Raw genomic sequence first — 14,286 nt, 5'->3', positions numbered from 1 at the left:
TTTCAACATATTTTTTCATAATGTTCTGAAAGCAAGGTTTCTAGTAAAAGATAAGAGAGAGACGATAAAATATGTCATCATTCTAGTGCTAAAAGGTAATGCTTGTTCAAATAGATGCCTGATGGAAATATGTCCACCCTCTGAAATTTCAGAATGTGTACCTATTATAGAGAGAATAAGCAATATTGATGGTATTTTCATAGTAACGTGACAGGCAACTTACAGGTATTGTCGAGCGTCTTCAGGTCGAAAACTTGCCAGTAGTCGACGGCCTGAATCTTAATCAAGTTATGGAAGTTATATATATTAGAGTTTCACCATGAATACCATTATCAGAATACATTACTTCTTGTATATTTCAGCTTAAAGAAAAGTTTAAGTGAGAGTGAGGTTTCCTTTTTAGTCTCAATAAAAACGAAGTTAATCTGAGAATAATAATAATGCAGTGATTGATTCGAACACAAAAACTAGAAGAGTTGTTTCACATTGAGCATCTGTGCCACCAGAACATATTCCGTGTTGATTGCAGGAATCTTCCTATGCTCCCGTATTACTCTCTGTTGTCCTCATTTTTGTTATCTTAGATGCTGTACCACTTCTCTTCTTATATCTTTGCATTAACGTAAAAAGAAATGTGAATATACGTATATCAGATTGTCTAAAAAGTATTGAATCTTTTGCACAGGATATGGTGTTCCAAATCTACTAAATGTATGAGTCGTAGTGAGCCAAGCCAAACGTCACTTTAGAACTGATAATTGAAGCTAACAACGGTGTGGGAAAGTGTTGGGATTCTTAGGGACAGACATAAAGTATTATCTGTGAGGATTCTGAACGTTCCACGAAACGATGCTACATTCTGCAATGTTATTACAACCAAACCGGAAATGCTGACCAGCCGATAAAGAAATGAATGTTATTTAGGCTAATATGCATGATCAAAACCAATAGCCAAAAGATTATTTAGATGTTGTCGATCTGGAAAAATGTTTTAAAGATGCTCTTATAGCAAGGTACCAATTTTTGCAAACGTTAATGAGATATTCAGAGAAATAAAAGAGCAAGACCAGCATGGAACCAGTCATGACATCGTCGCTAATCTAAATAACCATCAATTATCAATGCAATCTATTTAGAGAAAGCAGGAACCAAATGATCTGATTGAGAAACTTTTTGGTCCATCGAATCTTTAGTAGTGAACATCCACTGAAACGTAGCGAGATCCGGGAAACGTCAATTTCTGAAACAATTGATCACAAGTGATGAAAAATTTGTAAACTAAGACAACAATATCCTAGAGAAATCATGGTTGAATCGACGACGAGCTTTTCACTCTGTGAAGCCGAGGAAAGTTACTCTGTCCATTTGGTGGGATTGGAAGGCATTATACACCACGAGCTGCTGTTGCCAAGCAAAACAAAAGAGTCAAACCTATACTGACTACAATTAGCCTCAGCACACCTAGTAACTCGTTAGAAAATCAGGAACTGTCAACGGAAAGATATTCCACGCTGTCAAAGTGTAATCCCATTTGTTTCGGTCTCTGCTGAACTTGAATGATTTAGGTTCATTTAAAAAAGCCTGTGAAAACCACGTGTCAATTTTGTGACCAAAATAATGTGAGTTTTACAGCGAAAAAAGTGATAGAAAATAAAGGAACCAACTACTGTATACTATTAAAATATTATTTTCAAATTAAAAAATGTAGTTTAAGTTTTGACCTGGAAAGCCCCAGTATGTAATACACAGACAGATATGTTGAATTCTCTAGTAAGTATATTGTTTCTTACTATACTCAAAGTTTGTGTTCTGTTAGAATGTCAATTTATATGTGCAATGAAACCATAGTTTTGATCTTAATGCTAGTTTTAAATGTACCGTTTCACTCGAAGTTCCTAACTTGCATGTTCTAGCATTCATTTCAACTTGATGTAGAATAAAAATGAATTTGCCACTAAAAATGAATTTTGTTCTATTAAGAACTGAGCAAAATGATTTGAGTCTATGTTACAAGATGAACATCTAAACAAAGACGCTTTTCTAAACACTTTTTAAAACTTTTAAGCAGTTGAAATATTGAAAATAATTATGTTTTTATTTCATAATTTACAGCAAAATCTACTTCCAAAATCTCAGTATCTCTCTGGAGTTGATTGGAAATTACCACTAAAAATTATAGTTCACGGTTACATAGGTAAAGCGGGACATAGTTATGAAAATCTTCTCAGTACGCATATCACGGTGAGTAACAATTGTAGATATACTAGAACTTTAATTAACTAGAGTAAATACATACATTAGATAAATAGATGAATAAGTTGTTATTATAACAGGACACTAACCCTTAGAATTAATATGGGGTCATATTGACTTCATGTAAATAATTCTGAGTTGTAAAAACAGTAGAAACATACTTTTTGGTTTCCTCTATCAGGGAAGTGTCTGGCGATGAAACGATATATATTTCGTTTAAAACAAATCGTGATCATGTGTGTGTACAGTATTCTCATATATATCAGTTTTACAACAAATATCAATTTTCTGATCATTCAAAACTGGAATTTTAAACCATTTCTTTCCCGGTCCAATATTCATAAATTTTATTCGCTGTACCAAGTAGCACGGCTGTTCTTGGAAAGGGATAATTCAATTTTATAGTTTTTACTGTATCCTTCTCTCCAAGAAAGTGTTGTAGCAACATTTTTAGCAATATCCTAAGAGATTGGATATCAGTGTAAATGTTACGGAACAGCTTGCTCACAGACGAATCCATTGCTCCGTTACCCTGCTGCAGTTTCTGTACTTACACATCAGTTTTTAGTGCAACATGCCTTCAATATGGAAAATATCCAAATTCCACTCCCGTCTATATTACTTTTTCTTAGCACTTGTTGGTTAAATTTTTCCAATATTTGCGGGATATATTGGCGATAGTTCCGCTTACATTTTTCGTTATCTTTTATATATGATAGAAGAGCCGACTTAAGTTTTTCATTAAAATAAGTGAGTTTCCCTACTTTTTGTAACACTCCTTTCCTAAGGACCTAATATGAGTCTAAATGTTACAGAACATGAAAGAACGCTTTCTGGAAAATCGAACGAGGTATAAATTTTTATTCGGATGCAGTTATGGATCAAACAACACTTGTCTAATTAAAACTATCCAACGAAAAATGCTCATTTAATGCGTTAGTAATTACGGTTGAGTATTTCCGTTTAAGTATATTTACTTAAATATCATAAATAAATATCTTATCCACTGCAATTTACGCTTGTCGTAAATACCTGCACTTTCTTTAAGTATTCACAATTTTTGTAACATTTATCAGAAGGAAACAATATTGGAATAATGTTTTCATTACTACTGTTTACTATTATCATAAAATAATTAATAATAAGACAAAGAGATACTTTCTTTAACTGATAACCGTGCACAAAGGAGAACGTTACTAGGAATGCTACTCAATGCTGAATAACGAAGCGACACCAGAATACAAAATTATAATGAATTCAAATGTATAAAGGTGTTTTATCAAGTCATATTACTTATGAAATTATTGCAGGTATTAATTACTGTATTACAATATTTTTATCTGTACATTGGCTTTCAAATACAGTACCGCTCCAAAGTTTACGAACTCCTCGAATTTTTGTAAGCATCTACTATGATCCTATTATATGGCACAAGAACTTTACTGCTTTGCATGGGAGGTACTGTTACCAATAGCATCAAATTTCACGACAGACGAATCGAGGTCTGAGAGACGCTGTAGATTTTAAGAATTAATAATTGACATATCGTCAGTAGTAAATTTCAGACCTCGATTCAATAGTCGATTCTATGCTTCAGCAGGAGTACATCTCTTGCAAGGCGGTAAATTTCTCATCCAATATAATAGGGTCATAATAAATGGTTACAAACATCCGATATATTCAAAAACTTTCGAGCTGTAGTGTATATCAAGTAAACCATTAAGATTTGCTCATGAAAACAAGCAACGTCGTTGTCTGTACGCCTAAATTAGGAAATGTAGGAAATCTAATGGTTGGAAATCGAGGATCGACAGTAGTAATCTGTGACAAGAACTAAAAAAGATATCACTTAGGAAAGTAGATAGATGATGAAAAATAATGATGCAATGGTACTAAATCTAGACAACTAAGAAAAAGGAATATTGAGATACAATGAAGGTTTTAAAACACGCATAGATATTGTTTGTAATCACTGCACTATACCAAACTATATACTTTCCCATTCATGTTACAAAACATAATTACATAAATTTGTGGGGTGATATAATTCAGGATTATTTGTTTTGATATTAAAAGCAACATAAGGATATTGCACTATTCCCTGTTACAGTAATTAATTTTACATATTTCTAAATGGTCTGAGAAGAGTCCAAAACTATCAACCAGTTTGTTGTATCATGCAGTGCAAAGCAATTAAATAATTTTTTGTGTTCAATATTTCTAGACAATGGAATAAGGACAACGAATGGTAAGAGGAGCGTTTCGCACGGATTAATGCAATAAGTCGGTCTAAGAAAACGAAAAGATACTAATAAGAAACTGATGTGGCTTGGAATTAAATCATGTTTTGTTACTTGCAGACATATGCACCATAGTTATTCTGTAGTCCAATATACTTCTTTGCTATTATTGCTACCAAATATTCTTAAGATACTATACAATTTAAACAATTTTTAGGGATTCAATATGAAGCGAGCTCGAAAACACCGTTAAAAACCAGAAAATAACACAGGGCTGCAAACGAAGACTATCTGAAACTAATTTTCGTATTCATAGTTGAATTTAATAACTTTTGACATGATGATTCCGAAAATGAAATCACTTTTCTCTCCCCACCCTAGGTTTTTCCGCCAATTGATTTTAAAATTCCAACCCAATACAGTATAAATGTATATATTGTATATAGGAACAGAAATACAAGTGAACTATACAGATATCTGCATTGAATTATTTATAAATTTATACGTAAATGTAAATGTTCCTGAATATATTCACCTATAAACCTGTTTTCATCCTTAGCTATATATGCACACCCTAACCATACATCTGATGAATGTGTAAAACAGACAAACTTTTCAGTAGTTTATTTTGCTTTCTTCTGTAATCTTTTATGAGTTTATGCTTTCGTTCTGATGCTCGTCTGTTTATGGTCCAGCAATAGTCCACTATCATACTAAAACTTCACCTACCTTGTCATCTATGCTCGATATCTCTCATATTCTCATCATCTCACTTGATCCTTACTTACTTGACCAAGATTTTCTGGGAAGTAGTTCAGATTCGAATTCAAGACGTGCATCGTAAGAATGACGTTTATTCCAAATTCCGGAAATTTCAAACCATGGTTTCTAAAATATTCTTATAATCTGAACCCTTGTGGTTACCAATAAAATTCTCTGTTACTCTTTTCAATGACCCAGGCATCTCTCTCACTTGAAATTGTTGTTGTTTCAAAATCTGTCTTTCATACGTTTTCGCAAATAGGAACCAACAATATGCCTTTTTTTCACTTTTCTATAGGACATAGATGGAAATTTATTACATATAAACTTGAAAAATTGTTCCCTCTGTAAAGTGTTTTCACAAAATATTCCCAACGTATGTGAAGAGCTGGAAATAATATTTTAATATTTTATCTTGAAAAAAAAACAAAGTTTGTTTACAATGTTTATAAGTCCTGTATTCCAAGATACCGTTCCCTTCTTACCCAAAGCTCACTTCATTCACTTGTATCCCACTTCCAAATGGTACTTTGGTATATCCAAATTATTGTCGTACTAAAATGCCCAATATCTTGAAATCACCGCACACTTCTCATCCATGTCCTGGATATTTAATTTTATTTGTAGTTAGATTAATCGTTTCATAAGTATTTCACTAAAATTGAATGAACAATAGGTACAAGATATGGGAACTTATTTCAAATGTCATAAATGAAACATTTTAAGCTTGTTATGTTAGAATCGTCAACCAATTTGCAGTTAGTGAGAAGTACAGGAAAATTTAATTCATTATGGAAACACATAACAACAGTGCAAAGATATCCATTTTGTTCAAGTACTGTTAAAATTGCCGTTCTCTACGTTTGTCAAATTCAAACTCTGTACCACAGACCTGAATTAGCTCTAGGTTAGAACCAAGAATTTCTGGTGACATTTTCGACAGCTTAAAGTCTCGAACCAAATCATTAAGATCATTTTGTGAAAAATTATAGGCAGAGATTAACCACTAGTCGGTTCGAAGTTGTCATCTTCTATGTCACTCTCCTCCTTGCGACCTAAAATAACTATCGCACTCTAGCAGAGATGAAGATTTTGGGACAGGAATGTCTGTGCCGTGACCCACATGCCTTATTTGTGACGGGATGTTTGGGTTAACTACCTTTTTTTGTATTGACGCCAACATCTTCAGTAAAGCAGAACTAGCAATCATCACTATAATTCTTCTGCTCCTTCCAAACGATAAGAATTTCAAATGACATGGACACCTGTTTTGAAGAAAGTGTAAAGCAAACTAATTAATATCTGATAAATTACCAAGTAAATTTATTTTATTTTAGGTATTTACTTATTTGGCATGGTGAAAACCAGATTTAAAAAAAAAATAAGAACAAAAATGAATTATTATGCGATTCTATGTGGTTTATTATTATTATTTCACGTTTCCTAGCACTATTATTCAAGACTACTACAATTGTCTTTCTTTTAAAATAAGATTTAATTTTCTGCTTTCTAGTGTGATTTAAGTCAGTTAGAATTCTTTTAATCCTGCGTAACAGCGATATACATGTGCGTGTCATAAAAACGTATCCCTTACTAATCGCGGTGATGATGAAATTTGTTACTGGATGCAAGGCAAGACTTAGTTATACTATTTCTGCTTAGATGTCAGCACCTTACTGTAGAGACAAAAAAAGTGTTATCTCGGTAGATAGCAGGCCTAAGTGAGTATACATTTTATAATACAGATGCATTTATTTTGACGATAAACCATTAGCAACTTCGATATGTATTCCAAGATCGGAAAATAAAAAAAAAGTGTCTTTGTTCTCCATTTAGTATTGCCATCAATGCTCTTCTCGTGTGTGCACAATATCTATGCACTAGATAACGACCTAGAAAGTCTTTCCGCAGTAAATGGGTTACAGCGAGCTCATTAGGAAATTAGTTAGATATCTAACGTATATGTAGAACATTTTCTTACTATAAAATTGTTATCGTAGGAAATGTATATTAAATCGGGTTGCATATTACGAAATTGTATGTGGAGATAGAGACCTGATTAAGTATCAGTTAATAATATTTTTCATGCTGTAGCTCCAAAACTCTTCAACTTGTGGAGAAAAAGCAACTGACCCTGTGAGAAAATATGCTCGTTGGATCTGAAAGAGAATAATACAAACTGGTACTTTCACGTTAAAATTATCACTGAATATGAAGACAATGAAGTCGGTTAATTACGTTGTTAACAATGTGAGCTATTCAAGAATTTCACGGTTTATTTCTTGAGACTATAATCAGACCGTATTTAAACTTCTATAAAATCATCATGAAACTATGCATTTTAAAATAAAATACCATCCAAATCTTTCCACCTGTGTCGAAATTATGTGTGATGCAATGGTGAGATTAAGATCGTTTAGCTTCCAAAACGATTGATAGATAATCTCCAAATTTACATGAAACCATGGGGAAAGTATACTAATACAAACAGACAGAGGATCGTTCAGTCTGGAGCACCTATTAACATAAACCCATTGGAGTAAGTTAACTGCAACCTTACTGTATCCGTTGAAGTGTTCCATGGTCTGGGTGCAAAGGGTATTTCTAGATCCTCCTGAAATGTATTTGGGATCATTAGGAAAGTAATCTTAAAAAAAAAAGAATAATTGATATCGGCACACACACACACACACACACACACACATATATATATATATATATATATATATATATATATATATATATATATATATACCCATCAAAATTATTATGGAATATTACTTGAACATAGAAATATTTATTTTCAGGGCATTGCCATGGACTACTCCAAGAAGAACAATAATGCAGTTGTAGTCCTCTGGAATAGCCACGGTACATACGAGGATGCAGTTTCGGATGCAAGAGTTGTTGGTCTTGCCATAGCTGATTTAATCAAATATCTTACGGTAATAACAATTTTGCCTACACTTGTTTGTAATTTACTATAAGTGAAACTGATGATGTTAAGACAACTCAAAATGACTAACACTTTTGAATCTTATTTGTGTGCACATAAGAACAATAAGGTCCCAGAACAGCTACTCATATAAATTAGTAAGTTCACAAAGTTAATATAGTGTATTGTTTGTTACTTGGTATAAATGTTAAATGTGTGCTTTTAGTTTGCTTATACCGTTAAACATATTGCAAATTCTCAGTGCCAGCAACTAGATGTTTACGATATGAGCAGGAGGCGTCCACTTTGGCGTTGAAAACACACCAAAATAAGACGCTATATCCCTAGTTGTTTATAGTTGCTTTAAGAGCTCCTTTTCTGTTGTGTATAATACTTTCAAATCATGAATCATTGAGTATCGTATTAAAGTAGTAGATGTGAAGTAATTAGCAATGGATAGCATTGAATTACTTGCTTTGCAGGGTAGAAAAAAGAAAAAAATTAGTTAAACGTTTCGTTAGTCACTCACATTTGCCTATTACTAAACCGCTCTCTGATATCGGTCATTTTCGATCATTTTTATATTTCTTTCCCTCCTACGCCAGACGTTGCGTGGCTAAATTTGTATTTAAATGGCATCAAAAGTGTCACTGTTCATCTCAATGGCCCCAAAAGCTATCGATTCCGCACCAATATTGTCCATTTTTGATAACTATATATATAAACCCTCTCCTGATTCCATGTTGCGGGACACGGAATCGCAATTGTCATTGTTAATCTTAACGACTCCTAAGAATATGATTCAACACTGATATTGGTCATTTTTATATATTTTCTCTCTCCTGCTTCAGTTTCGGGAATGGATTTAAACGGGATCGGAAGTGTTATTGTTCATCTTAGTGAACCAAAATACGATGGACTCCACACTAATATTGGTCATTTTTTATCATTTTATATACTGTCCTCCCATAGCCATAAGTTGCACTGTGAAAGTGATATGATAAAATCCATTGTAGTTCAGAATCTCATGTATTTTGAAAATTCACGAGGGTGATTCAAGGATGATTCAAGTCACGAAGACAGTTACTTTCATTTTTATTTGTTTATATATATATATCCCCATCCATCCCGTTTCCTCCTTTGAAAATGTAATGACAGCCTCAACTATGTGGAAAATTTGATCCATATCTGTTGGATTCTTGGGGGCCCGCGGTGGCTTAGTGGTAGAGCGTTCACCTCTGGTGCTTGGGGTCCCTGGTTCGATACCAGCCCCCCAAATGAACTTTGTAGTGGACAAACTTCGTGTGTGGGGGGGGCTTTCCCGGGATTCTCCCGTTTCCTCCCACTTTTCTCATCCCACCATTTCATTCATTTCCCATAATCACCGTCTTATTTAGCCTAAGCGGCATAATCGTGGGACGTAAAACTCAAAGATTTTATTTTTTCTCTTGGGTTCTTCAAGAGATTAAGAGTAACAATCATAGTCACTTTCAAGTGTTTTAAATATAGATAAATTCGCAAGATGATTTGTACTTGGGATCATGTAACGAAAATAGTTACTCTAAGAAAGGATATGTCTTAGTTCTCAAAGCTTAACAGCAATTAGTATTAAGAATATCTGAAATTCTATGTTTGATTTAACTTTGATATCACTTGTTATTGGTTTACAAATAACGAGATTTGGTGTTGCTGACTTCTTGCAATAATTTAAATTTTTCATATACATTCCGGTTCTTGTGGCAATTGGGCACCTCGGTATATTATTACAAAGATAACCAAGATCCAAAAGACTAGGAATGATGACGTGAATGTAACATAAGAAAGTTTTCTAGTTGTATTATTCATGCAATTACTATATTGCAGAGACATGTACAACTAAATCCAAAAGAGGTGCATATTATTGGGGAAGGAGTAGGTGCTCATATTGCAAACTATGTTTCTCTGGAAGTTGGCCCCCTGGGGAGGATAACAGGTAAGATGAAATATTTCGGTACATTATTGTAACCTAGCATTTAAGAGAAAATCGATTCTAATATTTAATTAGTAATATATAATTATATACCTCTATAATCGGAAACACACTTAATTGTTTGCATACTTCCACAAAACATACAAACACCTAATTTTGCATACTTGTTCGTCATGGGATGTGAGTAATGGGAAAATTCCGATATCACGAAAAAGGCGACATTTTCCATGTAAATGAAGTGTCGAAATTTTTCGTCGTTTTGAATTGCTGGTTTTTAGAGTAGTTCCGCACACCATAGAAACGTCATATTTTGTCAGGCAGTGAAGCTAGGAACATAGTTTATGATAGAAAAAAGAGCATTAAAATTCGTTTTCGTTTCGCGGCGCAAATCGAAAAAATGTGAAATTTGTAATGGCTGTATCTAGGACGTTGAAATTTCGAGGTGATGTTTATTCTGATGCGTAGTTTGCGAATCCGCCCTTAAACTTGAAAAAAATAGTCATGTTCGGTGTAAGAAAGTGCAAGGAATGTTATAAGGGGGCGTCTAATTCTACACAACTTGTAGATATGGTGGAATTACGAAATTGCGTTCAAGTGTGTAGATTACTGCGCATGTGAGGGGAAAAATCCGACATGTTGGAAAAGTCGCCATCTTCGATTCAAAATGTCGGCTCAAAAATTTGTAACCATGAAAATTGTAAGTTGTGCTCTTGGTAGGTAAGCCAGGTTTCGCTATGCTATTAAGGACGTAGTTCAGTTTAAGTGAAGAAACAAATCATTGGAGAAGTCGCCATCTTGAATGCAAAATTGCCATATTTTGGAATTGCCTTCATTTGGACTCTTATGTGGTATATTGAGGAGAATAAAACAAACAAAATTCAACGTAGTAAGTTAGTTCCGCGGTAAAGTGTCTGCTTTCTGAGTAGCAGGTCTGGGTTCGATTCCCCGCCGAACCATGTTTTACCTTACGTTTTTTTTCATATCACGTTGCTTTGTTTTATCAAAATAGTTTCTGTTTTCATTGCGTGAACAAAATATTTTCGTTATTACAGACATAGAGGAAAAGAATATATTTATACACTAACTGTTGATATCGTCTCGAAACTAGGCAGTATGTTCGTGTGAAGCTTCGAGACGATACTCAACTATTTAGAAAGAAACATATGTAGCTTTAGAGATGGGACAACACCAGTATTTCTTTCAGAAACAATGTTCCTGAGGATCACAGTTAGTATTCCCAGGGGCACTGCTCATAGTATTCTATTTATTATTCTATTATACACGTATTATTTGGTCTCCTGCGGGGGCACTCTAAGAGCCCCAAGGAGGCAGTGTACCCCCCAAAAACATTTTGGAAAAAAACATTGAGCATCATTTGCACGATATAGTATGATAGCGGTTCAAAAGTTTGTAACCATGAAAATTGTAAGTTGTTCTGACGATAGGACAGTCATGTTTTGGTATACTCTTAAGGATGAAGGACAGTTTCAATGGAGAAACAAATCATTGGAGAAGTCGCCACCTTGAATGCAAAGTTGCCATGTTGTTGAATTGGCTTGATCTGCCTTGTTATGAGCTATGTTAAGCATAATAGAAAAAACATAAATCAACATACGAGCATGGCTCAGAGGTAACGTGTCAGGTTTGTAATTAGCAGGTCCGGGTTCTATTCCCGACTAAACGGTTTTTGTATTTTTTTCTTATCTCTATTTCTTCGTATTAGCAAAGTACTTTCTGTTCGTATTGCGGGAACAAAATATTTTCATTATTACATACGTAGAGGCAACTTTTGAGATGGTCCCGAAACGAGGCAGTATTTTCTTGTAAATTTTTGGTGACGATACTCAAGCATTCAAAATCAAACATATGTAGCTTTGGAAATGAAGCATCACCAGTGTCCCTTTCGGAAGCAATGTTCGGGGGGGAGTATTAGCCCGGAGGCACTGCTAATAACATTCTATTTGTTATTGTATTATAAACGTATTATTTTGATCTTGTCAGGGGCGCTCTGAGGAGGCAGTGTCCCCCAAAAAGAGTCTGAAAGAAACATTGACATTTTCACGATATAGTGTCCATACAAGACAGCAATACATTTTGTCTCGCGACAACAGTTTCTGCTTCAAACCAGAAATGATTGCAAAATATCTCTCTCCCCTTTTATGTCCCTCGTTAAGATACATGCGTATACCAAATCTGAAGTGAATACCACAAGTGAAAAGTATAAAATATTAATTTTAAGAAAATACACAAACACACATTGACGTACGGAGGGGGTGAGTCCTGGGGGTCAAGACCACCCCCGAAATTCCAACTTTTGTGTAAATTTAGCCTAATTTTAGGGACAAGTTTAGGAATTTAAATATAAAATACCGTGATATTGAGTTTGGACCCCCCCGAAATAAATTCCAGCGTATGCTACTGCACACACACACACACAAAAATGGGCACCTCTTGAAAATTTTCTCGTCGGCAGCGTACATAGTTATAATATATAAGATATGTGTAAACGTTCCCCCTTTCGATTTAATAGTTTTAGTTGCGGGTCCGGTTGGAATGAAATGCCGTGTATAATAAAGTCGAGCTTATTTTCAATCACCTATGCTATAAAAATAAACTTTCAAAGAAAGAAAAAAGTAAGAGAAAAACTTGTTGCGAATCGAACCCAGGTCTCCTGCGCAGTAGGTTCACGTCGTTCCCCTTCACTACTCAATTCCTTACATTTTTGACTTCCTACTTACTGCTCACACAGTACTGGTACGTAGCGGACCGGCTTCTGTGGAATTACACCTCTAAAATCGGAATTGTAATCGGGCTATATATGCGTTTTTTAGTATGATTTAGGAAATGATGTGTTGTTATTTAATTGTAATAATAAATGGCAAAGACAAATTCTAATACACTGTTCTACTACAATGTAGAAAGTGGTGTTGTTTAAAATGCTATAAACAAATTTTTTGAAAGCCTCCAATAATATTCAAATTCTAAATTACCTAGTAAATAATCGTCTTCATTGAAAATGCAAGAGTAAAAACACAGGAAAACTGTATGCAATTGCCCAGTATATATAAATATTTCAAGAAGTCGTGCTGCCCAATAAGTACATTTGTTCCAAAGGACACCATTGTAATACAGTGTACTACGTTACAGCGCAAAAACTTGTGTTCAATCAAATGTTATGAACTAATGTTTAAAAGGCCTTAACAAAATTCATATTTGTAAACTACCTACAAATTGTAGTCTTCATTGAAAATACAAGACGAGAGATACAGGTAGACTGCAAGAAATTGTCCAGTAAACATGAAATATTTCAAAAAGTGTTGCTGCAGGTAATATGTACTACTATGCCGAACGATTCCATTATAAGGAACTTTTCTACATTACAGTGCAAAAGTAGTGTTCTCTCAAATGATACCAACAAATTTTTAAAAAGCCTCCACCAATATTCATATTTGTAAATCACCTACAAATTGTAGTCTTCATTGAAAATACATGAATAAATATACAGGGAGACTGCAAGAATTTGTGCAGTATATATGAAACTTTTCAAGAAATCTTGCTGAGGTAATATGTACAACTACGCCCAAGGTTTCCATTATAATCCACTGTACTACATTATAGTACAAAAGTAGTGTTCACTCAAATGCTATGAAAAAAATTTAAACAATCTCCAACAATATTCATATTTGTAAATTATCTAGTAAATTGTAGTCTTCATTGTAAATACAAGAATAAATGTGCAGGAAGACTGAAATATTTTCCCACCCTTATATCAGAGATATGAATTACTTTTCTTGCAGGTAATATGTACAATTAACTACAAGGACACTATTATATTACATTGTACTAAATTACACTGCAAAACATAATATTAAAAAATGCTACGAATAAATATTTGAAAGGTTGCAAAAATCACATTTGTAAACAGTGAGTGTTTTCGCAAAATGCAAGGTTTAATAGGTAGGCTATTGGAAGACAGTGTCCGCTGTTTATGTTTGAGAAAATAAATTCTGTTATTATCTCTAACATGTATAGGTGTTCGCAAAGTGTACATAATAAGCCATGCACATGATTGCCAGAGTAGAAGTAGTAATAGAGTTCTTTCTAATAAATTATGTGTTTGCTTTTCA

The 14,286-nt window shown here is 34.0% G+C and overlaps 1 protein-coding gene across 1 annotated transcript in view; it reads left to right on the top strand.

Annotated features, from left to right (window-relative positions):
• The window catches only part of LOC145669125 (pancreatic triacylglycerol lipase-like), a 58,327-nt gene that overhangs the window by 14,972 nt on the left and 29,069 nt on the right, over positions 1-14,286 (top strand). Inside the window, exons 3-5 of the mRNA XM_081737471.1 lie at positions 2,113-2,241; positions 8,063-8,200; positions 10,054-10,162. Coding sequence (XP_081593597.1) covers positions 2,113-2,241; positions 8,063-8,200; positions 10,054-10,162 — 376 coding nt within the window. The remainder of the gene's footprint in view (positions 1-2,112; positions 2,242-8,062; positions 8,201-10,053; positions 10,163-14,286) is intronic.

The sequence above is a fragment of the Thermobia domestica genome, chromosome 13 (genome assembly GCF_964235325.1).
Source record: "Thermobia domestica chromosome 13, izTheDome1.hap1.1, whole genome shotgun sequence".
Classification (NCBI taxonomy): Eukaryota; Metazoa; Arthropoda; class Insecta; order Zygentoma; family Lepismatidae; genus Thermobia; species Thermobia domestica.
Note: the sequence above shows the minus strand (reverse complement) of the source record. Positions and strands in the feature narration are given on the sequence as shown.